General features: G+C 42.2%; 1 protein-coding gene across 1 annotated transcript in view; it reads right to left on the reverse strand.

Moving 5' to 3' along the window:
• The window catches only part of LOC126252847 (UNC93-like protein), a 432,164-nt gene that overhangs the window by 63,038 nt on the left and 341,977 nt on the right, over nt 1-27,149 (reverse strand). Inside the window, exon 5 of the mRNA XM_049953795.1 lies at nt 6,178-6,340. Coding sequence (XP_049809752.1) covers nt 6,178-6,340 — 163 coding nt within the window. The remainder of the gene's footprint in view (nt 1-6,177; nt 6,341-27,149) is intronic.

Raw genomic sequence — 27,149 nt, forward strand, 5'->3', positions numbered from 1 at the left:
CTTGCTTCAGAGATTAAAAACCTGTCATGCCATCATAATCGAAACACGAGGTCACTCTTATTTGGTATCCTAACTGTGCCCACTCACAAAACAAAAACTTTTGCAAACTCCTTCTCAGTTGCCGCTGTCCGCCTCTGGAACAAACTGCCCCTTACCTTGCGCAAAATTCAATCTCCTGCTGCTTTTAAGAAGAAGTTGAAGCATTTCCTACTATCATCCTCATAAAGTTCTCCACAAAATTTATCCTATCTTGCTCCTGAGATGCCTTCCTCTTCATCTACCTCTATTAGCCACACAATCTTCTTTTCCTTTATATTTCCTTAATTATGTTTCATCATGTCTCTCTATTCTTCTCCTCCCTTCGCCATGAGTCTCCCTCATACTCTCTGCTGCCAGCACTCCCATATAAAATCTGTCTCTTCAATAATGTATAATTAAAACAGTACTTATGATCTACGAATATAAACTCTATATGTATGTATTTTTCCAGGTGTACCTTTCAAATTGTTTATTTCACTTTATGTATTAGATGTAGTTTAACATGCCTACTAAAACATATGAATGTAAAATAAGTAGAATGCCTGGTTAGATGTAAGAGAGGGCCTGATGGCCCTAATCTTGCCAGGTTAAATAAATCAATAAAATCAATAAATAATACATGTGTTAGTTAACGAATTAGCTTCCTGGCTGAAAATCAGACATCCTTACGTTGCACCCACACAACAACTTACGCTGATTATACACTTCTTTTGTTAAATGTTCGATTGCAGGCACGTTTATTTGATTTCGTCACTTTCTCAGTCAACGGATCTGGTCTGGGAGGTCATAGTTACTTTGCGGTTAACGTTTCCTGGTATTTTCTTTTTTGTAACACGTAAGAATTTCAACAGAGTTGATGTTGACACTTCACACGAAAGCCGCTTCCTGCACAGTAAACAACCAAACGCCAACTCAAATTGCAATTTGTGGAAATAATTAAATTCAAGAAGTGCTGTCTACTAACATGGTCACTTGACTAGAACGTGAATGACGCTCTGAGAAGCATAAAGAACAAAAGCGCACCATCGTCGATCCCACATTTCATTATCAGAAAAAGTAGTGAGACAGCTTTTCGTGAATGTTCATATCCACACTGCGCGCCTACAGCAGAGATAAATCTGAGCCACTATAAGCTCAACAGATGTGGGATGCATGAATAAATGCAGCAGGGTTTCAATCGGTGATATTGTGCTATATGCTTCAAAGTATGGATTACTATATGATAAAATACAAACTTTAATATATTTTATCTCATTCAGAATTCCACAAGGTGGGTTTTTCTGTCAGTTGAACTATAGCATATACTGATGTCCTAGCTAATTCTACTATACTGTTAGTGAATTTGGTTATCTAAGCAGTATGCTACCGTCTAGAAGGATTTATGCCAAGTGAATGGGGATAAATTCTGCTGCAGTGTGCTACCACTTGGTGGCATTGATGTAAACTTGTAGTTGGCGATAATGGCTTACTGTGCACACTGTGGACCATGCACATTGTTTATCAAGTCCGAATGTATGGCCGGGGGAAATTACATCACGCCTTAAAAAGTGCGCAACTGAAGGTTTTCTCGGGACTATAAGAAGTTTCACGAAGTCTAGAGGAGGAGCAATGTACGAGTAGCATAGCGTGGTAGATTTAGTGCCATCTATTCCAGTATATCGTATCATATCATATCTATATTGCGTTTAACAGCATTCAAAGGAAAATAACCAATAAATCCACAAGTTGTCCATATGCTCTTGTGCTCTTACACAACAGCCGCCACTGATAATATTGCTCCCATTGGCCAGCACCCGTAGCACGTCGCATGTATTGAGCCGATTGAGTAGCAAAAAATGGCTCTGAGCACAATGGGACTCAACATCTGAGGTCATAAGTCCCCTAGAACTTAGAACTACTTAAACCTAACTAACCTAATGACATCACACACATCCATGCCTGAGTCAGGATTCGAACCTGCGACCGTAGCAGCAGCGCGGTTCGAAACTGAAGCGCCTAGAACCGCTCGGCCACACCGGCCGGCCGTTTGAGTAGCAGTTAGACTAGATGATTGCATATCTGAACGTTGCCATAGACCTCTTATAACAGGAAACGTAATTCATTCAGCCAAACGATAAGTTTCAGTCAACCAGGTGACACGTTTCCATTGATTCATGGTCCAGTCTCAATGACCCCATACCAATTATAATTACAGTTGATGATGTCGACGCTCACTTTGGGAAGACGTGGGCGTCGTCTGCTGTGCGGCCCCGTGTTCAACAATGTGCGCAGAACAGTGTACTGGGAGACAGTTGCGCCTACTTCAGCAATGCACTCGATTTTCAGATCTGCCACAGATCGCCTCCTGCTCTGTTTTACCTGGTAGGGAAAAGTATGTCATCCATGTTCATTGACGAGGCATGGACATCCTGTATTTGTCGCCTTGAAAGGCGCCTGCTTTAATATGTTTCATATGTTCTATTTACTTAGTTATCTATTGATTCATGTACTTTTGCTTTTGTATCTGTAACACACCGACAGATTTCCTCATTTCCTCTGCTACTTCGGCTACACTTGGGTGTCATTTCCTCTGCTACTTCGGCTACACTTGGGTGTCATTTCCTCTTCTACTTCGGCTACACTTGGGTGTCATTTCCTCTGCTACTTCGGCTACACTTCGGTGTTTGCCTGTGGTATTTTGAACGAGTTCGGATTAGCCAACCAGTAGGGAGGATATGGCCGCCTTACTTGGACAGGCTAATTCCGAAAGGAGGAAATGGCAGCTGGAGTGTAGCAGTTAGTTCGGGTGTGTTTGTTGCTGTCTTTGCAGGCAGACAGCTAGCCAGGGTGTGGCTACTAGAAGTTATATGTGACGTTCAGGCAGTTTTCTGATGTATTCTGACACTGCTGCGGATAGAAGGCGTGACATTGTCCTGAAGTGATTAGATTCCCTACAAAAGGATGTACTGACAGGCGGGAGAGAAAGAGGAAGTGTGTGTGTGTGTGAGAGAGAGAGGGAGACAGAGAGAGAGCTAAGCGTGAGTGCAGTAATAAGTTCGTATGTATACGTGAGAACAACAAACATATACCGGTCTTCTGTATGTGTCTGTTCAGCAACGCGAGGTAATATGTAATTTTTCTTTACGACTTTACGTGTTACTTTGAGCAGTGTGGCTGCTTAGGTCTTCTTGTGGAGTGTGTACCAGACTGGCACTAACGGCTATAATCAGGCTATGGCAGATCTTGCTCTGTTTATGAACTGAACTCGTGATTGGGTGTTTCAAGTTGGTTCTTTATTCACCAAACAGACCTTGCACTTTTCATACCAGTTTCAAACGAGAATTATAGTAGCGATTTTTCTGGGACTATGCTGAGAGCCGCATCTGTTTTTACGTTAATCAGTTGAACTGTGTAAGGGTTTTGTAAATTTTGAAGGAAATTAATAATTATAAAGTTAGTGTAAATATCATACCTTCATTTCCAAGTCACACCTTTCGTAAATTTAATCTGCTGAAGCATCAGTTTTATTAGAAAGCAAAAAAGAAAAAAGAAAAAAGTGAGCATGGGGCGTAGCCTAATGCTTGTGCGCGGGATACTTAAATACTCACCTACCTAATCCAAACTAGATTTTTCGAACAAAAGAAGATGATCATGAAGAACAACTCTTACATTCGTAAACAGTTTTTGGGTCAGTTAAGGCAAGCCGCTTCGAGACGATGCCTACTCAAAATTTTATTCACTAGTTTTGTGCCGTTATTTAGTGGAAATATAACAACTGACAATGTTAACTGGAATACTCTCTTTCAAATTCTGAAGGTGGTAGGGGTAAAATACAGGGAGCGAAAGGCTATTTACAATTTGTACAGAAACCAGATGGCAGTTATAAGAGTCGAGGGGCATGAAAGGGAAGCAGTGGTTGGGAAAGGAGTGAGACAGGGTTGTAGCCTCTCCCCGATGTTATTGAATCTGTATATTGAGCAAGCAGTAAAGGAAGCAAAAGAAAAATTCGGAGTAGGTATTAAAATTCATGGAGAAGAAGTAAAAACTTTGAGGTTCGCCGATGACATTGTAATTCTGCCGGAGACAGCAAAGGACTTGGAAGAGCAGTTGAACGGAATGGACAGTGTCCTGAAAGGAGGATATAAGATGAACATCAACAAACGCAAAACGAAGATAATGGAATGTAGTCAAATTAAATCGGGTGATGCTGAGGGAATTAGATTAGGAAATGAGACACTTAAATTAGTAAAGGAGTTTTGCTATTTAGGAAGTAAAATAACTGATGATGGTCGAAGTAGAGAGGATATAAAATGTAGACTGGAAATGGCAAGGAAATCGTTTCTGAAGAAAGAAATTTGTTAACGTCGTGTATAGACTTAAGTGTCAGGAAGTCGTTTCTGAAAGTATTTGTATGGAGTGTAGCGATGTATGAAAGTGAAACATGGACGATAACTAGTTTGGACAAGAACAGAATAGAAGCTTTCGAAATGTGGTGCTACAGAACAATGCTGAAGATTAGATGGGTAGATCACATAACTAATGAGGAGGTGTTGAATAGGATTGGGGAGAAGAGAAGTTTGTGGCACAACTTGACTAGAAGAAGGGATCGGTTGGTAGGACATGTTTTGAGGCATCAAGGGATCACAAATTTCGCATTGGAGGGCAGCGTGGAGGGTAAAAATCGTAGAGGGAGACCAAGAGATGAATACACTAAGCAGATTCAGAAGGATGTAGGTTGCAGTAGGTACTGGGAGATGACGAAGCTTGCACAGGATAGAGTAGCATGGAGAGCTGCATCAAACCAGTCTCAGGACTGAAGACCACAACAACAACATCATAACAACTTCACAGATGAAAGCACAAATTTTAAACTAGGAGATATTAAAATGAAACAAAATGTACAACTGCGCTATATACTTATGGATGTCCGTAGAACTACACGTGATAAGAGGAAGGTTGCTTTTGGGCGGAACAGTTTACAGGATGAACGGCCTGATGTCAGTGTCCAATGACCACAATATTTGGGCTAAGACTACACTGTCATCATCAGATGCGGTGACGAATTGAATGCTTAGGAGCTGGCGTTGGGTTTTGCCGTTTCCAAGATGCTCCTTTCCAGGCGCTGGGCCTTAACTATCTGTCCGTTGTAAAAGTAGCTTATGTTAGTAAATTTCCACATTTGCAGCCATGTCGTCACTACGACGAGTCCCCATTCGTCGCTGCTCTGCTTGTGAACTGCCCGCATCTCGTGGTCGTGCGGTAGCGTTCTCGCTTCCCACGCCCGGGTTCCCGGGTTCGATTCCCGGCGGGGTCAGGGATTTTCTCTGCCTCGTGATGGCTGGGTGTTGTGTGCTGTCCTTAGGTTAGTTAGGTTTAAGTAGTTCTAAGTTCTAGGGGACTGATGACCATAGCTGTTAAGTCCCATAGTGCTCAGAGCCGACCCTGCTTGTGAACTGGGTGGTTATAACTGAGGCGCAGCTACTCGCGGAGGTCAAGTGTATCCTATAATATTGTATGGTAGCGAAATTTGATAGACATGATAATGCGTCGATGCGCATTCGATATGCGCTGGAAAAAAATTAGTTTCACCTTTGGCCACTAGGTGCAGAACTGGCGCTGTATAGCATCTCGGCGACGTCTCCAGTGCTCCTATTGAACAAACTGTATAAGCAATCGTTAATAAAGACTTTCACACTTGTTTCACCTTTTGTGCCCACGTCTCGTTCACCATCCATTGACATATGGAAACGTTGCTATACCTCTTTCTTGCTTTCACAGAGCCACATTTGCATGTGGTGGCCAAAATTGGAACTACTTTTTTCCAGCGTAAATCGATTCCGCAATAATGGATTAGAATACTGACCAAATTTCGCTGCCACACGACAATTACAGCCCATGTGTGTAGCTGTAGATGTATTTTAATTATAACTAACGTGTAGTTTCTCGCCGCGGCAAGTGCCCGCAGTGCCACTAGTGGTATTCACCCTCGGGGTCGGCAGTGGTTGTAGTGTTTTAGCTCATCAGTGTGTATTATACAAATAATACGGAACGAAAACAGCGTTTCTTTTTCCATTGTGGAAAAAAAAATCATGGACGTTGAGATACTGCCCGAGTAAAGGATACTGAAAAATTAAAGAGCAGTTTGCTACTGGAACTCACAGCGGTGAAATCTGCGCCGATGAACGCCTGCTCGAAGCCGAGGAAGATGATGATGGGCAGCATGAGCAGCTGGTCGCGCTCCTTGAGCAGCTTAAGCGTGATGGCGAGCAGCCCGAAGCCCGACAGGCCGGTGCCCGAGCCCTGCCGCTGGCCCTCCTTGTACCTGCAGGCAGCGAGAGCACGTCACACTCCGTAGTCTTCTGCCGGCAGCACTCACCGGAAGAGAAAAGTAGCTGCCAAAAGCTAAAAAATTTTAAGAGTATGACTCAACCCAGCACACAAAATTGTCAACTGAACAACTACGATCGTGAAACAGGATGTAAGAGGCCTGTTCAAAATATTCCGGAACTTTGTCCACAAAATTTTTCTACGCTTATCTTTTACTTATTGAGCATGATCTCGTTCGAAATACTTTCCTCCACCGTTGATATACCGCTCGCAAAGCCGTTTCCACTTTCGGAAGTAGTCTTGGTACGCCTCTTGCTGGATCTGAAAATTTTCTTTTGTCTCTTCTATCGTTTCAAATCTTCGTCCTATTAACAGAGTTTTCAACTTAGGACATAGAAGTCAGAAGGGGCTAGGCCTGCAGGAGGATGAGGCAGAACAATGATTTCGCTTTTTGTGTAACAGTCACGCACCACCAGGGATGAAAGTGCGGCTGCGTTATCGTGAGGCAAGAGCCATGAATTGTCTCGCCACTTTTCAGGTCGTTTGCTTCCCACATTTTTTCGTCGGAGTCGCAACACGTCCCGATAGTACCATAGATTAACAGTTTGTCCCTGTGGCATGAATTCAAGATGAAGTAATCCTTTAAAGTCAAAGAAAACTATCAGCACGGCTTTGACATTGGACCTGTCCTGACTAGCTTTTATTGGAGAACCTTTCCCGACTCATTGTGAAGATTGAACCTTGATCTGAACATCATAACAGTAGACCTACGTCTAATGACCAGTACCATTGTCTTAAGGAAGGTCTCGTTCTCATTTGCGCGACCCGAAAGCTCTTCACAGATTACGACGCGAAGGTGTTTCTGGTCTTGTTTCATGAGCCGTGGGACGAAGTTGTTGGCAACATGAGGCATTCCAAGATGCTGTGTCTGGACGACATAATCCAACTGATATGTTACATTCTTCTGCAATCTCTTGGGAAATCAGTCTTCGATGGTACGCACAATTTCGTCGACGTTCCTGACATGACCGTTGAAGGGAGACGTTGAAGGGCGTCATGAACGAAGGTCGTATTTAACGACCGCCAGCCATTTTTAGACCGTGTGAACCATTCGTAACACCGACTGCGCCTTACGCACTCATCACCGTAGGCTTCCTGAATCATTTGGTGTGTCTCTGTAAAGTTTTTCTTGAGTTTCACGCAAAATCCATGCAGGCGCGTTGCTCATCTAGCTCTGCCATCTTGACATTCGCAAACTGTGTGACGCAATGTTCTACTCAATACAGCACTGAACAATATCTAACAGACATACAACAATGAAACTTTCAGCAGTTACATATTAAACACAGGCGTGTGAAAGCATTTCAACTGCATTTCTCTCCAACACACCACTGGCGCGAAATTACGAACGTTCCGGAATTTTTTAACAGACCTCGTACAAAACATTTGCTGTTTTTACAAATTAAGACTCACAGAAAGGTTGACAGATTCGACGTACATAGCGTAATACAGTGAAAAACTGAAGAACGAAACTGACTTTCGCATGCTGTGTGACTGCCAACTAACACAGGTCGATAAAACATGGACCATATATAGAAAGAACTGATACAGTATACTACAAAAGGTAACCGAACGAAATACGCCGTGGGAAATGACGGAAATGACACTGTTATTCGAAGACAATAATTTCACTGAAACCACGATTTGTTACGGTCGTCTGGAGACCGAAGAAGGCGGGATATACGTAGTTCAGAAACGGGTGTGTTGTCGTCACGGAGGGCAGTGAATGCTCTGCAACGTGCTCCCATGCTGACCTCAAGGTTCGTAAGGAGATTTACATCTTCATCTACATACATACTCCGCATACCTCCGTACAGTGGACAGCGGTGGGTACCTTGCGCTGCTACCAGTCGTTTTCTCTATTGTTCGACTCACAAAGACAATGAGTGAGAAACAACTGTCCGTAAGTCTCTGTACGAGCCTTAATTTGTCTCATCATATTTTCGAGGCCCTCACGCGAAATGAACTTTGGTGGCAGTAGAATCGGTATGCAGTCGGCCTCAAATGGCGGTTCTCCACATTTCCGCAATAGTGCCTGGCGAGAAGAGCGTCGTCTTCCATCCAGTGATTTTCATTTCATTCATGAAGCGTTCTCGTAATACCTTCGTGTTGATCGAACCTACAGGTAACAAATCTAGGGCAGCACACCTCTAAATTGCTTCGATTGCTTAATCCGAGCTGGTAAGGGTCACAAAACACTCCAGTAGTGTTGGTGGGCGTTCCATTCCGCCAGCAGCGCAGTTTCCACCCACTGGACGGTCGTTGGTGCATTGGACGTGCTACAGTATGTCTCCCCAACGCATCCCAGATGGGATTTAAATCGGGAGAACGGGCAGCAGCCCCAGGAGCTGGGCCATCTGTGCAGTGATGAGGTGTCGAATTTTCATCCACAGAAATGAAGTTCCGGTTGAATGCACCACTGAAAAGACGCACGTTGGAAAGAGTACAGTCCCACAACAACGTCGGCCGGTGATTGTACTATGTTTAAAGTTTTCGAGGGTGGTTCAACATTTCAGCCTTATTCTCACAACATCCTAACACGTAGAGCTTCAAAACAATGATGTTCAACAATATTCATGGGTGCATTAAGTGTTCCCACCCCATGCTGTTTCAGGGTCTGTCTAGAAGCACTTCTCATGCTAGAAAAGCACATCACCTCACCACTCTTTCGTCCACTCAGTATGATATAGCCCTGGCGTCTTTAATTTTGGGTCCGCAGCTCGTGGTCGTGCGGTAGCGTTCTCGCTTCCCACGCCCGGGTTCCCGGGTTCGATTCCCGGCGGGGTTAGGGGTTTTCTCTGCCTCGTGATGTCCTTAGGTTAGTTACGTTTAAGTAGTTCTAAGTTATAGGGGACTGATGACCATAGATGTTAAGTCCCATAGTGCTCAGAGCCATTTGAACCTTTAATTTTGGTGGGCGTGGCACTCCGCTGGCGCGCTACTTGGGTTTGTCGATATCGATCTGATCATATGTCGGGAGCTAGGGTCTTTGGTCGAGCCGTGTGTTGCTTGTTTGGTGGGCCCTGGTGCGTACAGTTAGCTGGAGTGCCAGTGGCTGACAAGTTGTTGGTTTTGGGGGACTCCTGCTGTCCGGTACGGGCCTCGAGAAAGCGTGAGTGGTTTAATCGGTAGGAGGCATGCCTTGCTGGCTGGATTAAGTACTGAAAGTGGCGAGTTGTGGGAAAAGCAGCGGACATAGCGTGCAAACTGGTCGGCTAGTTCCCGGCCTACTCTGCAAGCTTGAATTCTATCGTATCTCGAAGACTGCCTGTATGGACTGGGGGGCAATAACGTACCGGCTTGGAATCCTGGGAGTAACGGTTCCTTCACACCTGAGTCGAGATAAGTGTTCTTGTTGTTATTGGTGCCTGTTATTGTAATGCCTTTTATTGTAACACCACGTCTTCGTTAATATGGAATTAGACACGTTATACTAAGGCGTCTCCTAGTGATTGTGTGTATGGCCACCAGTTAATGTAACTGATGTAATTTTTTGTTCCAGGCCATATTCAGTGCAAGTCTACAAGCATTCTCTGCTATAAACTGAGTATAACCAGTTGAATTTGTAACATAATTTGTGTCTAACGCAAAGGATCATTTGTAGGTGAGTATACCCTACTAAATGCATTAGCAGGAGTGATATTTCGGCCTTTTAGCTTTTAAGTAATTTTAACGAGTGTTAAGCTTGTAGCCTGTATGTGAAATCGCTTCCGCAATAAGTTAATATCGGCTGCACCTTAGGCCCCCTCGTCTGTAAACCTATTTGGGCAGAGTACTGCTCCCTTCTTATGCATATTGGCAGGGTAGTTCTTGCAGCGAACTACGCGTTCTTGTTTCCCGGCAATAGAGCAGAGACTCGTTTTCTTCTACTGCACCGGCCGCTGTGGAAGAGCGGTTCTAGGCGCTTCAGTCTGGAGCCGCGCTGCTGCTACGGTCGCAGGTTCGAATCCTGCCTCGGGCATGGACGTGCGTTAATTAGGTTTAAGTAGTTCTAAGTGTAGGGGACTGATAACCTCAGATGTTAAGTCCCAGCCTGCTCAGAGCCATTTGAACCATCTTCTGCTGCAGCGCCACTTCCGTCGCCGCAGGACGTCTAGATTGGCCCGAAGTCTGGTGTCTCTACCAGCGCACCATCTTGGTTCAAGTTAAGTTGATCGTTTGATAAGTGCCACGGCAGAGTGTCACCAATTAATTCGGAGCTCTTAATGTACCCAATTTATGAATTCAGTAAGCACATAAGCCTTCAAGCGTGTTCTGCAAGACTGAAGTTTCTCCTCACCATACCTGCTCTTTAACTACTCGTTAAACCTCGCACCCTTATTGCTACTTCTGGAACGTGTTAAATTTTAATGCCTCTTCCTTTGATCCATAGTCATCAGCTAACTGCACTCCTTGTAAAACTTGCCTGATATTTGCCTGTTGGCTATGACAGGCGCCTTGTGTATTTGCTAGCTTATGTTGAATTTTGGAGGATTATATATTCATTTAAGGTCATTGTCAATGTTTCTGCTGGTGTATACCAGTTGCGAGTCACTTTTAAATTGCTTGCCTTCCCACCATTTGAATTGTATGTCTTTCCAGCTTATCTTGTATTTCAGGACATTGTATATTTAAGGGTAACTCTTAATGTTTCTGCCGGTGTGTACCAACTATGTGTCACTTATAAACTGTATGCATTCCCAGGTTTTCTTGTATTTTGGGGGATTCTATATTGTATTGCTTAACAGATTTTATTTAGGCTTATACATTAGTAATGGATTTCCAACAGCGTCAATCAGTGGCGTGGCTTGTTATCCTTTCTGTATTTGGGATGGGCGCTATCCATTTCTTTCACTTGTTATCCATGCTTAATACATTTAGTGGCAGTCATTTACTGACGATACTCCGTTTGTTAAACCCCGCTCGCAGTCACACTTAGTTGGTGTGACTTGTTACTTGTATATGGTTCAAGCTCTGTTCTTAATGGTGTAAACTGTTAAAGTTTGCTGTTACTGAACTGATCCTGTTCAGGTTCTTTAAATTATTGTAAGCGTTGTTATTCTTGTAACAAGGTTTATAAACTGTAATTATAATAATTGTTATTAAGCACTAAAGTGTATGCCATGATACAACAAATGGCGAAATATGTGGATCTACCTTCTATGTGTTTTTCATTAATATTATCCCAACCCTTGTTGTGTTGTATCAGTGATGTTAGTTCCGTTGCAACTGTGCCGGCGATATCCAGGTGACAACGGAACACGACGTACTGGTCATCGGGCACAGAGATCACCACCATGCAGGCTCCGTGTCACTGTGGAGAGTGAGAGTGCGTGTCTTGCAGTCCTGTTAAATGTGGTTCCAATTACCTCCTCTATTTGACGTGGATCCCTTCTTGCCTGCTGCTCAATGGAGCGCTTATCTGCTGCGGTAGTTGAACGTGGTCGACCACCTCTTCTCCTTCGAGCAGCTGCCCCTGCGGTTCAGAGCGCTCCTCATGCACGTAAAACTTTGCTGTGAGGAATACCAAACTCCAGGACTACACTCGCCGCACTTCATCCTTCTTCCAGTTTCCCGATGATTCTGCGCAGTGTGAAATCGACCGAACGTTTTCTGCTGACCATGTTGTAATGTATAACACCACTACAGTGTGCTGTAACTGTTCTCTGACTGACGCACGCGGTCTTTTCCAGTTCCTTCAAAAGCCCCATTGGGCACTATAGCCGCGTTCACCTCAAGCCGTGTGACAAAATGGTTCAAATGGCTCTAAGCACTATGGGACTTAACATTTGAGGTCTCAGTCCCTTACACTTAGAACGACTTAAATCTAACTAACCTAAGGACATCACACACATCCATGCTCTAAACACTATGGGACCTAACATCTGAGGTCTCAGTCCCTTAGACTTAGAACGACTTAAACCTAACTATCCTAAGGACATCACACACATCCATGCCCGAGGCAGGATTCGAACCTGCGACCGTAGCAGCAGCGCCGTTCCGGACTGAAGCGCCTAGAACCACTCGGCTACAGGGGCCGGCAAGCCGTGTGACGTCCAATTTTCTGTGTACAACTGGGAGATCTTTCGCAAAATGCTCCGCCACTTTCACTCATTTGCAAAGAGTGGTTAATGTGTTAAGTTACAAAATGTATCTGGTCTTAAGTTTTGTAGAGCAGTATAATACCAAAAAACACGTAAAAATGTTAGGGGAATCCCCTGCAGCAGCAGCTGTGATTTAAATCTTACTGAGGACTGCTGAAATGTTGTGGAGAAAACCCTACATTAGATACTATAATTACGCTCTTAGAGGTTTCCCCTCAAGAATGGAACTACCACAAACACCGTAACCTTCTGCTACAAGCGTGTGTATCCTTTTACTAGACGTCTTCAAAATTCGCGCTTCTAGTATTGCATGCAAGATCACTGTATATTTTTAGCTTGTGCGCTCAAATCTAATCAGGCGGTCTACATCGCACTGTGTAGTCAGTCATCATGAAAGGTATAACGTTCTTTCGAGAGGACATCATTGGAGACTGAACATCAGGCCGGTGTCGAGACTCCTACATTGAAAAGCAACCAGCGTGGTGTTCACGCTACTCGATCTATTGATACTACAGCTAACTTAATTTGTTTGACAAAACGGTAATTTGAGCGTCATTCCTCTTGAATGCTAGTTCCGATATAGTCATCATGTGTTTGTAAACCACTCCATTTTCATTTCGGCTGACATTTAATCTATAATCTTACCGTATATGGCAAATGAGAGAATCAGGTGGCTAACTTACAGGCGTCTATGCGCAAGTCAGTATTAAGGAAACATTTGGTTCCACGTGGCTGTTGAACCTATGGAACTACGAACTTATTATACTAATACCACCCATTCTTCCTTATCTGCAATGAAGTATTCTGTAATATTGGTGGAAGATATGCTGTTGGGAAATTTACATACGTTTTGACATTCAGTATCCATAAAATGAAGTATTATACGAAGAGCCGACTGTTCTCCACTACATATTTACACTGTTTAGACGCTAACGATCCATTTCGTTAAGTGTAATATTATTTACCAGTAGTAGTAGACACCATACTGTCTCAACGTGTACTTTAATAACAACAATAGTAATAATAATAATAATAACAATAGTAATAACAATAACAGTAATAACATCTTGCACTAAAATAATGCGACAAACTTAATTTCGGTTAGAATTACGTCAGATGTAATTGTCGCAGTATGTGGAGGTGCACGTTTTCTATCTAAAAAGAGCACACATCGCGCTCTTACACTGTCCACTGGAAACACTGAGTAAGCTAACTTCTGGAAACCCTTTCAGTGCTTATATTTTGTGAAAAAGACTTGAGGAAAGAGCATCTGCTCTAAAAAGTGCTGTATACTTCATTTCATTATGAGTTACATAATTACTCATAAAGTGTTTGTCTATGTGCTGCGCTGTGCCAAAAAGTCATAGCGTCGACCGTTTACCAAGAACTATAAGCTGTCATTTGTCTGAAGAAATTCTGCACAGCTATGAGGGTATTAGTAAACAGCTTCTACATCTACATCTACATCCATACTCCGCAAGACACCTGACGGCGTGTGGCGGAGGGTACCCTGAGTACCTCTATCGGTTCTCCCTCCTATTCCAGTCTCGTATTGTTCGTGGAAAGAACGATTGTCGGTATGCTTCTGTGTGGGCTCTAATCTCTCTGATTTTACCTTCATGGTCTCTTCGCGAGATATACGTAGGAGGGAGCTTCAGCTGAAGCGGTTAATACCCAAGATCAACCCTAAGTGATGAGGGTTCTGTACTAAAGAACTAACGCTAATTATTAGAAATAAATAATGACAAATGACCAATGATGAAAAAAATGTGCCAGCAGCGATAGTACTAGACTTTATAAAGTATCAGAGACGTTTCATAGAAGTGAACAGCAGTAAGGGTAATTCTAGTTATTTTGAGACCATGGACACGGAACGACGTATAATTTTATCATTATCGCTTGATCTCAAGTTTCTCTACAGCAATATAAATGACCAGGGTGTTGTCGTAGAAGAACGTAATGACAGATACGTTCAGAAACATAGAGGATACTGACCAACTGCCACGATTATTTCCTGAGGAAAACTAAGAAAGAAGCTTTAAATAACCAAATCAAGCCTACAGAATCGTGTGCAGCTTATATGTAAGAAATAATAAATATACAGAACGCAAAACCGACACTAATACCCTTGCTATATAGAGCCAAATCACTAATTCGAAACAAAAAGAGAATTTCTGTGGAAAACTTCGAAGCCATTGTCCATACGCATGATTTGGATGAAAATGAACTCTCAGAAGTTTCATCAGTCAACTGAAGAAGAAATCTGTCACTTGCGGGGAGAAATAATTAAAACCTTACGTCCAAATGCACAGAATAAACGACGGCAGGGTTACCAAATGCTTCATCAGTTTTCTCAACTGAATGTAATTTAAGAAAAATTAAATACTAGAAACTTAAATATATGTTCAGGAAATTGAGATCTCATGCTACTGGAAGATCTGCTTTAAGAAGAGTTGTCTCAAATTATCAGTTTGGTGACAATTCTAGAACTGGAGACAACAGAATTCGATTGAGGAATCGAAGAGAATCCTCACTGAGAAAACAGAGACTTTTTTGAGAACAAGAGAAGAAACTAAGCAGCTAATAAGTGAAATCCTACTTTTCACTTACACGGAACGATATGTAAAAGAATTTTAACAAATGTATCATTTTGGCATGTAAGGGAATTATCTAGCATATTATTTATGAAGCATTATCCGCAACAAAAAAATATTATCAGCCAAGACAAATTTTCAAGAAGCGTGATTATTTGCCAACGAGGAACTGAAACATTGAAATTAGCAAATAGACTGCAGGAGGAAGGCCAGGAATTCCGAGAAAAAGTTGGCTGGAATGAAGAGGTAACAGACTTCTAACTTAATGCTCGAGACCAAGACGACGCAATAAGAAACATGTTAAACTGGACCAAAGTAATATTAGTATAAAATTACATTCATTTTTTCTTTCGGATATTGATCTCTTTTTAATTTTTTTTACTTGCTGCTCAACTAAGGAGCATCTTTCAACTTTTTTATTCTTTCGGTCTGAGTATCTCTACATTCTTTCGCTGTGTTTCTTTGTGTATTCTTCCACCCATCTTGAATTTTCTCGGGCAGATGATTTTTCACCAAATTTGTGCTTGCGAATTAAGATTGAAAATTTTGTTCTATCTTGGTGACATATCTCCTGTGAATTCTTCTTCATCCAAATATCATTCTCACAGTTCGATCTATCGATTATTTTCGAGAATTTTTCTTTCTTGATTTTTCATTGATTTCCATTTGGTACCTACCACCAATTATCGTCGTTTCGGAAATGTAAAGAGCTGCTATTTTATCAAATCCGTTACAATATCGTAATTTTCCAAACTGTTTAATACAGATTTTTGTGTTCTATCTGTTCCAAATGAGATTTTATGCTCTTTGCAGTTTTGTAACTCTTTCTTCGTTAATTTCCCGATACAACTCTTCCGCTGCAATAATTTATCCTGGCTATTTGAGTTATTTAAGGCTTCATTTCTTTTTGTAGGTCTAAATTTGGAATAAAAAATATAGCTGCTCCTGCCCATATGCTCCAGATTACACGGAAGGAACACTACTAAACGTTACTGAAGAAAGAATAAGTCACCTACAGTGCAGCATTATAATTTCCCTCCTGAGACACCCATCAATCTCCGTCACTGATAAAACCGACTTTGAGTGACTTAAAAATACGGTAATACCCTAGCGCACACAATTTATTACAGTTCCCTCCACAAACTGGTGGCAACGCCTCCGGCATAAAGTTTTTGACTTACGTAACAGATACGCACAGTTGTTTTTAATCCCACTGGCGTCGAACTCTCTACTGCGTCGCAAAATCGCAGCCCTGCATTTGTCACGAGTTAAAGGGGAGAGGACGCCAGAGATAGGCAGAAGCTGTCCGCGAGAGGGAGGTGGTCGGTAGCCGCCCGCACAAAAGCTTAATTACGGCGCTTGTACGTCAGCGGGCCGGCTTATTTACTGTGCATTATACGCGTCGTGGCGCGTCCCTCCGGATCCAAATGAACGGTGAGGGGTAGTGAGTCCCATTGGCTGTGTCAGCCACCCAGTACGCCAGGCGGACTGCATGCCAGCCCCCTCCCCCCCCCCCCCCACCATAATACATGCACCCTGACACACACAAACATAGCCACGCACGCATGCATTGGCGGGGAACCTTCTGCATATACATGTAGATCCAGAATCGACTGCCACCCAGTTTCAAGCACTGAGTAGAGGATACTGTGACTTTTCCAGTTATCATTGTCATTTATTTTCTTTTGACAGTTTCACAGATTACTCTCTTAACATTTGAGTGACTTATTATCAGTTTAAGTGCACGTATTTGTAACTATTGCCACTCAGTTCCGTCCTCAATTCATTCTTACAAACTCGATTGCACTTCCAAAATGAAATTTTCACTCTGCAACGACTTGCAAATTTCGCAGGAGAAAATTTGGAAATTTGGGACCAAACTGCTGACGTCATCGTTCCCTATGCTTACACACTACGTAATCTAACTTAAAGTAACTTACGCTACGGATAACACACACATCCATGCCCGAGGGAGGATTCGAACCTCATACGGGAGGAGCCGCACGAATCGTGAGAAGACTCCTAAGACAGCGCGGCTACAAACGCAGCGTTCGCAGGAGAGCTGCTATGAAGTTTGGAAGGTAGGAGATCAGGTACTGGCGGAAGTAAAGATGTGAAGTCGTGTCTTGAGTCGTGCTTGGGTCACTCAGTCGATAGAGCACTTTACCGTGAAAGGTCCCGAATTCGAGTCCCGGTTCGGCACACACTTGTAATCTGCCACGAAGTTTATGTTGTACTTTTTGAGGAAAGATATACAATTTACTGAGTAAGCTTTACTTATCCAGCTTCATACAGACATTTTCGGGATTCATAATGGAGCCGCCACAATAACATTTAACAGATCCCCGGCCACAGTGCCTAGAAGGACTTACTATTTTTCTTTGGTAATTAAAAGGTATTTAGGAATTCCCAGTGGGTTCACATGGCACTGTTACGTTCTACTACATTTTCTGCAGCACTAGATGGCAGCACCGACTCTTCTTAGTGAACAGTTACTAGTCTTAGCAAGTACAAACAATTGAAAATTGTGCTACAGTCACAAGGGCTAATCTACGCTTGAGAAATATAATAATTTGAGAGTTACTTATCTCTTATTGTTGTTTTTATAAAACATGACACTCATGTCGATATGTTTGGAAACATATCCACATTTTTCTACATTCCAATCACATATTCAAAATGTTCAAATGTGTGTGAAATCTTATGGGACTTAACTGCTAAGGTCATCAGTCCCTAAGCATGCTCATTACGTAACCTAAATTATCCTAAGCACAAACACATACATCCATGCCCGATGGAAGACTCGAACCTCCGCCGGGACCAGCCGCACAGTCCGTAACTGCAGCGCCTTAAACCGCTCGGCTAATCCCGAGCGGCCAATCACATATACTGGGAGAAAAAGTACGTAAAAGTGGGTCAAATGGTAAATGTTACACATCTAAAGTTCAGTCTGTATTACCACATACAGAGATTGTGAGTTATTGTTGAATGGTGATGAACCTGATTAAGAGCTGTATTTGGAGTTTTTAGTTGAACACTGTGAAACCAACATTATAACAGCAGACTCGTAAAATATAACTGATAATTTCGTAGTGACATGAGGAGATCCCTCACTTGAATACGTTTCTGTACCACCTGTCATTTATTATTGGATTGCCTCTAGTAATTCTTAATAATTCTCAAGATTTTTTTAGTTTTTAAGATGATGTTCCATTAGCGCAAGGGCTGTGTGTGGTACAGGGGGGCAATTATTGAAATATATGAAATAAAATCGTCAGAACATCTGAACGGTTTGGGTTAGGACGTTCAAACATCACGGTTTGCAGCTGGGAATGATGGGAATTACTATGCGCGGTTTGGTTTGGTTTAGCGACGAAGCCCACCTTCATTTGGATGGGTTCGTCAATGAGAAAAGCTGGCGCTTTTGGGGGGAATGAGAATGCGCATTTCGCAATCCAGAAGTCTCTTCACCATCAACGGGTGACTGTGTGGTGTACGGAATAATCGGTGCGCTATTCCTTGATGGTACGGTGACTGCTGAACGGTACGTTTTGAACGATGATTTCATCACCATTGTTCAAAGTGACCTTGATTTCGACTCTATGTCGTTCATACAAGACGGAGCTCGACCCCATCGCAGTAGGAGAGTGTTTGAAGTCCTGGAAGAATACTACGGGGTGCGCATTCTGGCTCTGGGGTACCCGGAGGCCACTGGCATGGGCCTCGATTGGCCACCATATTCTCCGGGTCTGAACAGACGGGACTCCTTTTTGTGGGGCTGTATTAGAGACAAGGTGTACAGCAATAAGCGCAAAACCATTTCTGAACTGAAAACAGCCATTCAGGAGGTCATCGATAGCATCGATGTTCCGACACTTCAAGGTGTCATTCAAAATTTCACTATTCGTCTGCGCCACATCATCGCCAAGGATGGCAGTCATATCGAACATGTCATTACCTAGATCCGAATGTCTGCAGTCACGTTTACATGTTGAATAAAGTGTGTGTACGCTGTAGTTTATAACTAATTTACGTTTTTTGTATGTAGTTCAATAATTGTCACACTGTACAAAAAAAAAAGCCGATGCTAGTAACATAGATAAGCAGTGTTCTTAGTGTGGAGAAACTTGACGCAAAGTGCAATCTATTTTTTCAGGATCTGATGAAGGAATGACACTCATGCAGCATAGTTAAATAAAAATTTAGTAGTCATTTACCAGGAATTTTCCACGTCTGTGTCCTCGTGGTCTCATGTCAATATCTCGCTCGATTAAAGGAAATCAAAATTTTTGTTATTTGGACTACTTGGAAGTAAAAAAAATCGTTATTTATATGGAAAAAGGGGCATATTTTGAGGTGAGAAGTTTTCAACTAATTTTATTTAATTGTGTATCAGTCTAGATCTCATATGTTTATATAAAAAAAAAACGACCGATAACATGGGAACAATCAGCTACATTGGGGATAACATACAAAAGTTTTCCATCAGGGTGGACCACAAATTCCATTTTATTTGTTGGGAAACAGAGAGTGGTTATTCATGTGTTGCTCCTCATAACAGTAACGTTTTGCATTTTGAACATCACATTTTATCAAAAATATTGCAATGAAGGAGCATAAAATTAAGAGAAACACAGAGAAGCAGTGTCAGTTATTTCTTGTAGAACATACGCTAGGCAAAGCTGCAAATCTGCTGAGGCTGAATCTGCAGTCAGGCTGCGAGTAGTGATGGACTCATACACTGGTGGACCAGTGCTAACCATGCAGACCGATAACGGCTAGAACCGAAGTCCAGAACACATTTTTAACGTTCTGCTCAGCCTTTGATGCCTTGCATCGAATGGTGCGCGAGAACTTTATGCCCGTAATATAGGGTGTTTCATGTACGACACAATGAATTCGTAATGGAAATAATTCCACAGGATGTTGGTAAACAATTTCTCTGCAATGTCTTTTCTTCCAGGAGTGCTGTAAAGTTAGTAATATTGGGGAAGAGGTACTGGCGGAAACAGAGATGTGAGCACTTGCACGTGATTGGCAAAGGTCCCAGTTTTCATTCTTGGTGCGGTATACAGTATTAATCTGCCAGGACGCTCCTTATAAGAACTATAAAGAAAAATGTAGCTGAGATGGAATGCCACTGAACTATAGCCAGAAAAGCAATGGACAAAGTTCTTAGCCCTGGGCTACTTCTGTGAGCACAAGATTTCATGATGACTTCTCCAGCCCAAATAAGTTTCACTGATACGGGTTTTTCAGATAGCTATATTGCAGTGTTTGATTTTCATTTTCAGACGCAGTGTATTCATAAGAAAAGTATCAAACGCCGTAGTGATATCAATCAGAGTTAGCTGTCTCTTCCACTATCAAGATGGCCTGTTTCATGTCATCACTTTGACTAATGTAGATGCTGTGTTATCGTGTTTCCGGAAGTATGACTGATGTAAGTCATGTCGAGGATTGTATGTTCCATGGCAGCCAGTCAATCACTCATGAACAAGGTACTGGGGACGGTCAGTGATCGGCCTATAGCCCCCTAGTGACATTTGTTATCGTTCTTGAGTGTTGGTCGTTCAGCATTGTGTCCGCTCATCGGGTAAACCTCTCATAACTGCCTCCCGTATTGTACGTGTAGAGGCTTTTCTTTTAAGAAAAACGCTTTCGTCGCATAAGTTGCTGTCTTGTTGCTGATCATTTATTGCAACATACGAACTAACTACGGCTGAGAGAAGTCGCGAAATTACTCCAAAGAGACTTGAAAGCATCAGATTTAGAACTTTCTATGGCAAGGCTGCACAGTTATATCTGCAGTGCTACAGAATGCCAATGGCCGTATAGAGCAGAAACGGCACTCCTTATAATGATGTTACACACGTTTTCCTTACTGTGTTTCGTACATTCCTGGATAATTCATCAACATCAGGTGTCGAGCTTCACTTGAGTCTTCTACACACAGTGCCTCGATTATTGTCTGCTGTAGTTCCGCTTCTTTACTTTGACTTAGATTTTACGTAATTTCCTTTGTCACTAAATTTCATTTTAGGGCGGAAATGATTATGGATAATTATGATATCTGTGTAGAACCATGGGTCAGGGAAATCGCACATTAGCTCGTCAGGTTTGGTCAGGGGACTAGCTAATTTCTGTTGTAAAAAACTGGGTGATATTCTCATCGAGAAAATTTGAAAGATGTCATGTAGCATCCGCAAAGGACCACTAGCAACGTAATGATGAAGAAAGAGATCGAAAGAAAGAAGATAATAAAAAGGTGTAACGTCTATCACTAATAATCATCAGCAGTGGCGCCCGAAGACTTTCGGCGTAAGAAGTCGCCGCCGCACTATCAACGATCTTGTCAAAAAGGATGGAGAAGTGGAGAGAGTTTCAGGCCGCTCTCTTGCTCTCGGGATGGGAAATTGCTCCAAAAGGACGGAAGAATTAGCGTTGATCAACGGCATGAGGATGCAGAAGTCAATGGAAACCACTGAATTAAAGACACAAGAGGCGTATCCACGAGGTATGTGGCCTAACTGAAAAAAAATCTCATGATGATCTCTCCCATGGCAAAAAATTTCGGATTAGTCCCCAATTCTGATCTGGGGGGCCACTGCCAAGGCGAAGGCGACCAGGAGAAAAGGTGGAATAACCAACACAAGGAAAGGACAATATTCTATTAGCCAATACGTGTAAAGTCAGAGGTATAAACGTGGCATGGAAGCTAGAAAGTCTGAAATGGGGAATGCAAAGACTCAAAGTAGATATATAGCGGCTTAAAGAAGTGAAATGGAAAGAAGATAAGGATTTCCAGTCAGACGAATAAAGGGCAATATCAACAGCAGCAGAAGATAGTACAACAGGAGTAGAATTCGTTATGAACAGGAAGGTAACGCAGAGAATGAAGTATTGTGAACTGTTCAGTGATAGGGATGTTCTCATCAGAATCGACAGCAAACCAGCACCGATAACAATAGTTCAGGTATACATGCCGGCGTCGCAAGCAGAAGATAAAGAGATAGAGGAAGTGTATGAGGATACTGAACAGGTAATTCGGTACGTAAAGTGTGATGAAAATTTAACAGTCAGGGGGGATTGGAAACATGTAGGGTAAAGAGTAGTGGAAAGAGGTTCGGTAGAATATGGGATTGGTTGTACGAATGAGAGAAGAGAGAGATTAACTGAATTCAGCAAGATAATTTCATTTAGTAATAGAAAATACTCTTTCCAAGGACCACAAGAAGGAGAAATAGATCTATGCTTGCTAAAAGCCTGGAGATACGGGGAACATTCCAGCTGGATTACATAATGGTCACGCACAGATTACTAAATCAGATACTTGGTTGTAAGGCATACCTAGGAGCAGATGTAGACACAGGTCACAATCTAGTATTGATCAAGAGTAGAGTGACACTTAAGCAAATCGTACTGAAGAATCAGTGTGGAAGAAAGTGGTTAATGATGTACTGAGGCATGTCGAATTGTGTTTGAAGTCTTCTAAAGATGTGGATACTGCGATACGGAATACCAGCGTAGGCAGTTTAGTTGAAGAATACTGGACATCTCTAAAAAGAGCAATCACAAAGATAATCAATGGTAACAGGACGGTGACTGTGAAGAAAACTTTGGTAACAAATGAAATACTTCAATTGATCAATCAAAGGAGGAAGTACGAAAATGTTCAGGAAAATGCTGGAATACAGAGATGCAAGTCACTTAAGAATGAAATAAATAGGAACTGCAGAGAAGCTAAGGTAATATGGCTACAGGAAAAATATGAAGCAATCGTAAAAGAAGAGATCGTGGAGAGGACTGGTTCATCATATCGAAATAGAATTAAAAGCAAGGGTGGGAACATTCAAAGCGCAATGGGAATTTCGTTCGCTCTTAAACGCAGAGCAGAGACCGCATAGGTGGAAACTGTCCACTGAAAGCATCTTGAGTGAGAGGAATTCTCTGATGACACGGCAGAAGCAGAAACTGAAGTCGATATGGAAAAGACAGGGGAGACAGTATTAGCCGGAATGTAGAAGATATTTGGAAGCCTTGACGTTAAATAAGGCTAAAAGTATAGGTAACATCCCAAAGGAATTTTTTAAATCACTGGTGGAGGTGGCAACAAAACGATTATTAAGTTGCTGTAGAAAATCGGGCGACACATCGGCAGACGTTTGGAAAAATATCGTCCACCCAGCTACGAATATCGTACAAGCAACTATCGCACAATAAACTTAACAGTTCATTCATACAATGTGCTGCCAAGAATAATATACAGACCGTTGGAAGGAAAAACTGAGGCACTTTAAGCTGGAAAGAGAGAAGCACCAGAGAGGACACTATGACATTGCACTTGATAATGGAAGTTAGACAGCAGAAAAATCAAGACACGCTCATAGTATTTGTCGAAATGGAAAAGAACTCTATAGTGTAAAATAGTACAAGATATTTGAACTTTTGAGAAAAGTTGGAGTATGCTATTGGAAAAGGCCCGTAATATACACTATGTACAAGACCCAAGAGGGAACAACAAAACTGGACGATGAAGAACTAAGTGTTCAGATTAAAAATAGGGCAAGACATTGATGCAGTCTGTCGCCCCTACTGTTCAATCTGTATGACGTTTCAAGATTGGGATTAAAATTTCTAATGGAAGAATATCAGTCATAATATTCGCCGATAACATTGCTGTCCTGATTGAAAGTGAAGAAGAATTAAATGATCTGTTGGATGGAATGAACAGTGTAATGAGTGGAGTGTATGATATGATAGCAAACCTAAGAACGACGAATGTAATGAAAAGTATCAGAAATATAAAAGTTGGTGATCAGAAAGTAGACGATATAAGGAATTATTCTGTCTTGGAAGCAGTGAACAGGACATAAAAAGTAGACTGGCAGACACAAAGAGATAATTCCTGACCAAAATAACTCTACTAGTATCAAACACAGGCCTTAATCGGAGGAACAAATTTTGTGAGAATGTACTGTTGCAGCACAGCATTACATGGTACTGAACCATGGACTGTAAAAAAAGCGGAACAGAAGGTAGTCGAAGCATTCGAGATGTGGTGCTATATAAGAATGTTGAAAATTAGGTGGACTGATAAAGTAGGGAATGATGAAGTTTACTAAAAAATTGGTGCTGAAAGAATATATGGATAACATTGACAAGGAAAAGGGAGAGATTATAGAAAAAGGGTTGCGGCATTAGGGAATAGCTTCCACAGCACTTGTGGGAACTGTAGACGGAAAAACTGCAGAGTGGGATTGGAATATATCTAACAAATAATTAGGGACATTCCTGATCAGAGGTGAAGAGGCTGGTACAGCAGAGGATTTCATGGATGGCTGCATAAAAACGGTGAAATGACTGACGACTCAACATCAAATCTGTAAAATCGATCGGTACTTGAAATACTCAGACAGGTCTGGGTAGTAACTTATCTCTCGAGCTGATTGTATGTCGGCTCTTTCGATAGTAGCGTCTGGAAAACAGTACAGCAGTGAAGAGACGTGAGCGCAAGCGTCTGCATCCTGCCAAGACTTCTGTGTGCCGCGCTGCCTTCAGCTGTTCTAATTCTGGTGGGTAAGCTGTTTTCTCGTCCAGGATCATTCTTGTGCGATTAACTGCTGGGTGGCCCTTTACGACTTTCGCGTTGAGTTGTGGGATATCAAATGTGCTGTCGCGTTTTGTGCGTGGAAGTTCCTCGCCCTTTAGGTGCCGTTTTGCTTACAAGTACTACCTGTGTCTATTGCTACTACGAAAGCTGTGCAAACTTTTCAAACTGTACAGAGCTTGCATTCGAGAAATTTTACTGGTCTAATATTTATTTATTTAAAGGCCAATTCCTGGCATGTTCCTTAAGCCCGACTGTGGTAAAGCCTGTGTATTGTTTCAAGTATGTTGTATTGAATACCTCTGCAGAACTGTGTGCGCAGGCAGCTCAGACTGTGCAATGCCGTTTTAGTTGCAATTTTAAACGTGTAATTTTATCTGAACCCTATTATGAGCAGCCATGTAGCCATGTATGGAAGTGAAACATGGACGGTAAATAGTTTGGACAAGAAGAGAATAGAAGCTTTCGAAATGTGGTGCTACAGAAGAATGCTGAAGATTAGATGGGTAGATCACATAACTAATGAGGAGGTATTGAATAGGATTGGGGAGAAGAGGAGTTTGTGGCACAACTTGACCAGAAGGGATCGGTTGGTAGGACATGTTCTGAGGCATCAAGGGATCACCAATTTAGTACTGGAGGGCAGCGTGGAGGGTAAAATTCGTAGGGGGAGACCAAGAGATGAATACACCAAGCAGATTCAGAAGGATGTAGGTTGCAGTAGGTACTGGGAGATGAAGAAGCTTGCACAGGATAGAGTAGCATGAAGAGCTGCATCAAACCAGTCTGAGGACTGAAGACCACAACAACAACAACATTATGAGCAGTGGTTTTACTGCTTTGCGCACTAATAAAGTATTTCAATAAGCCTCCAACTTAAATCATTTGATGGTTAAGTTGCAATGAAAATGTCTTAGGCGCTTAGAAGTATTACAATTTAGCTTACGAACTTCGGGTTTATTGACTGTTTGCGAGGCTGTACGTTATTATCTGGTTTAACATCTGGCATGCAAAAAGTTGGCTGGCTTCGCAGTTGGCGTAAAATGGGCCATGTTGTAATAGTATGTTTCGTGCGTTATAGAAGGAACTTATTTTCTAAGCACCTTGTGCTGCTCCTCGTGCGTTCCTGCGTGACCATTACAACTAAGTGGATCTACGACTGCGGATGGCTGCTAAGTTTGAGCAGTACTGTGGGAAGTCACTGCCATTTGTCTTAAATTAAAATATTTATTCTTAAACTTTACGTCTGTTGCGTTGCAAGAGTTTTCTGAATTTTTGACGTTATGTAGTATTTGAACGAGTAGTAAGTTGTAATATCATTGTGTCTACGTGCTATTACCAGTTTTGGTTGTTTCAATGCCTGCTAAATGAAGGTTGTAGTTAGGAATCCTCTATGGACTTAATCCTTTCACTCCCCGCAGCTTTGAGGCCTGCTGTCACCATAGCAGGGTCATTTACTTAAATTTCAGTCTCTCAGTAAGCTTCTGTAGCGCACAGCTGCAAATCATCCACACTTTCCGTCTCTGAACGTGCTGCAAAATAATTACTCCAAATTTTTGTGTGAAAACTCTAAAAGCTTTTTAAATAAAACGAACATTATGTACATTATTAAGGTCGGCTTCCGCGACTTCTGTCACAAACAATAAAATTCTTCTGGGTTTCAGCACAGCAGAATCCAATTAACTATGGAGACGGAAAAGAATGAGGTGCTGCCTTTCGTAGACATGGATGTTTACAGTGAGCTTGATGGTAAACCGGAAACCAACCAGTACTGACAGGTACCTACATGCCTCCTCCAACCATCACGTTACGCAGAAGAAATCCGTCCTGCTTACTTCAAGCAAGAGGGCTAGCAGGATCAGCGATAAGGAACATCTAGACGGTGAACTACAAACCTCAAGTATACTTTTGGTGCCTGTGGTTATGGGATGAAACTAATAGGTAATACTATGTCGAAAAAGAATGAAGAGGAGAGCAGAAGGAAGCACAAAACATCGCTTTACTACCATATAGCCAAGGTGTCACTGAACGGATGGGCAAAATTCTCCGCCGAGCAGGCATCAAGCCGATTTTCCGAAGCAGCAACAGAATAAATGATGTTATTCGCACAATGAAAAATGCAATTGGTAAACTACATGACGCCGGAGTTTACGAAATCAGTTGCGAATGTGGATTAATGTCTTTAGGCGAGACGGGATGACCCATCAGCACACAGGTATCCGGACACGAAACATGTACTAGCCTAAGGCAACACATCAATTCAGCGGTGCCAGAACACCAGAATAAGTGCGGGAAACAGACTCATTTTGGCGAAGCTCGCGTACTGGCGAAACTGCCTCGTAATTTCAGGAGGAAGATTAGATAGCCAATAGAAATAGCTAAGTGACCCACCAACATGAATAGAAAAGACGGGTACCGGCTTCCGACGTTCTGGCTGATAGCAATAACAGCGTTAAG

This window comes from Schistocerca nitens, chromosome 4 (genome assembly GCF_023898315.1).
Source record: "Schistocerca nitens isolate TAMUIC-IGC-003100 chromosome 4, iqSchNite1.1, whole genome shotgun sequence".
Classification (NCBI taxonomy): Eukaryota; Metazoa; Arthropoda; class Insecta; order Orthoptera; family Acrididae; genus Schistocerca; species Schistocerca nitens.